The following is a 1030-nucleotide window of genomic DNA, read 5'->3' on the forward strand; positions in this document are numbered from 1 at the left end:
TTCTAACCTAAAAAAAAAAAGAGAAAAAAGTTTTACTTGAAAGCCTTACAATTGATATCCCAATTATCAGGCGAGAGAGAGGGAGTGAGAAAGAGAGAGAAGAGAGAGCGGAAAGAGGGAGAAACTCTCATATCGGATACATTGACCTTTCTCCTAAGAAAAAAAAGTTTTACTTGAAAGGCTTGCAATTGATATCCCAATTATCAGGCTTTTAGCATTTGTTTTCCAGAATATTCCAAATAAATTTATCGGATATAAGAATTAATCTTAGCAAATTTATTGCAAAGCGCAAAATATATTCAGTAAGCTTACTGTATATTTTACATTTTAGTATGCTTATCCTAATCATATCTGATAATGTTATCGTAACGTTTGTTTTTTTTTTTTTAACGTAATATTGCAAGTCATGCACATTTTTCATGCATTTGCATGCAGAATATTTTGCAGTGTTAATATTTCAATCCATTGATAATATACTTTTAATGCATACATGCAAATGGAATTGTTGATAATTCATGCTGCAATATCAAAAATGCAAATGCATGATGAAATTATAGCAAGTATGCATGTTATGTAACCTGTAGAATAGGTTATTTTGCAATTTGTTGCAAAATAACCTAACCTACATTATCATTTTTACCTTCCGTTTTTTTTTCAAATAATTTTTAGGAAAAAAGCGCATGGATTATTAACATTATGGTTAAATCCGGTTAATTTATGGCATTGGTTTACGGAATTCATACCAATTTTACAATGGTTACCAAAATATCAATGGAAAACTGATATGCATCATGATATTGTTGGTGGTTTAACAATTGGTGTTATGCATATACCACAAGGTTTATCACACTTCTTTTTTTTTTTTATTAAATTAAAATTTAAAATTTTAACAATTTTTTAGCAATTCATTAAATGTAAGTTTCTTTCTTTTGTTAAAGGCAATTCATTCAATAACATTTGCTAACATCGGGAATTCATCCGATGAATTCTTCCGATAATATACCAAATCAATAACATCTGCTAACATCGG

The 1030-nt window shown here is 28.8% G+C and overlaps 1 protein-coding gene across 1 annotated transcript in view; it reads left to right on the top strand.

Annotated features, from left to right (window-relative positions):
* Positions 1-332: 332 nt before the first annotated feature.
* Positions 333-1030, top strand: part of LOAG_18525 (hypothetical protein) — a gene marked incomplete at both ends in the record, with an annotated part of 4106 nt that continues 3408 nt past the window's right edge. Inside the window, 2 exons of the mRNA XM_020451188.1 lie at positions 333-370; positions 670-839. Coding sequence (XP_020305054.1) covers positions 333-370; positions 670-839 — 208 coding nt within the window. The remainder of the gene's footprint in view (positions 371-669; positions 840-1030) is intronic.

Source organism: Loa loa, assembly GCF_000183805.2.
Source record: "Loa loa unplaced genomic scaffold supercont3.343, whole genome shotgun sequence".
Taxonomy (NCBI): domain Eukaryota; kingdom Metazoa; phylum Nematoda; class Chromadorea; order Rhabditida; family Onchocercidae; genus Loa; species Loa loa.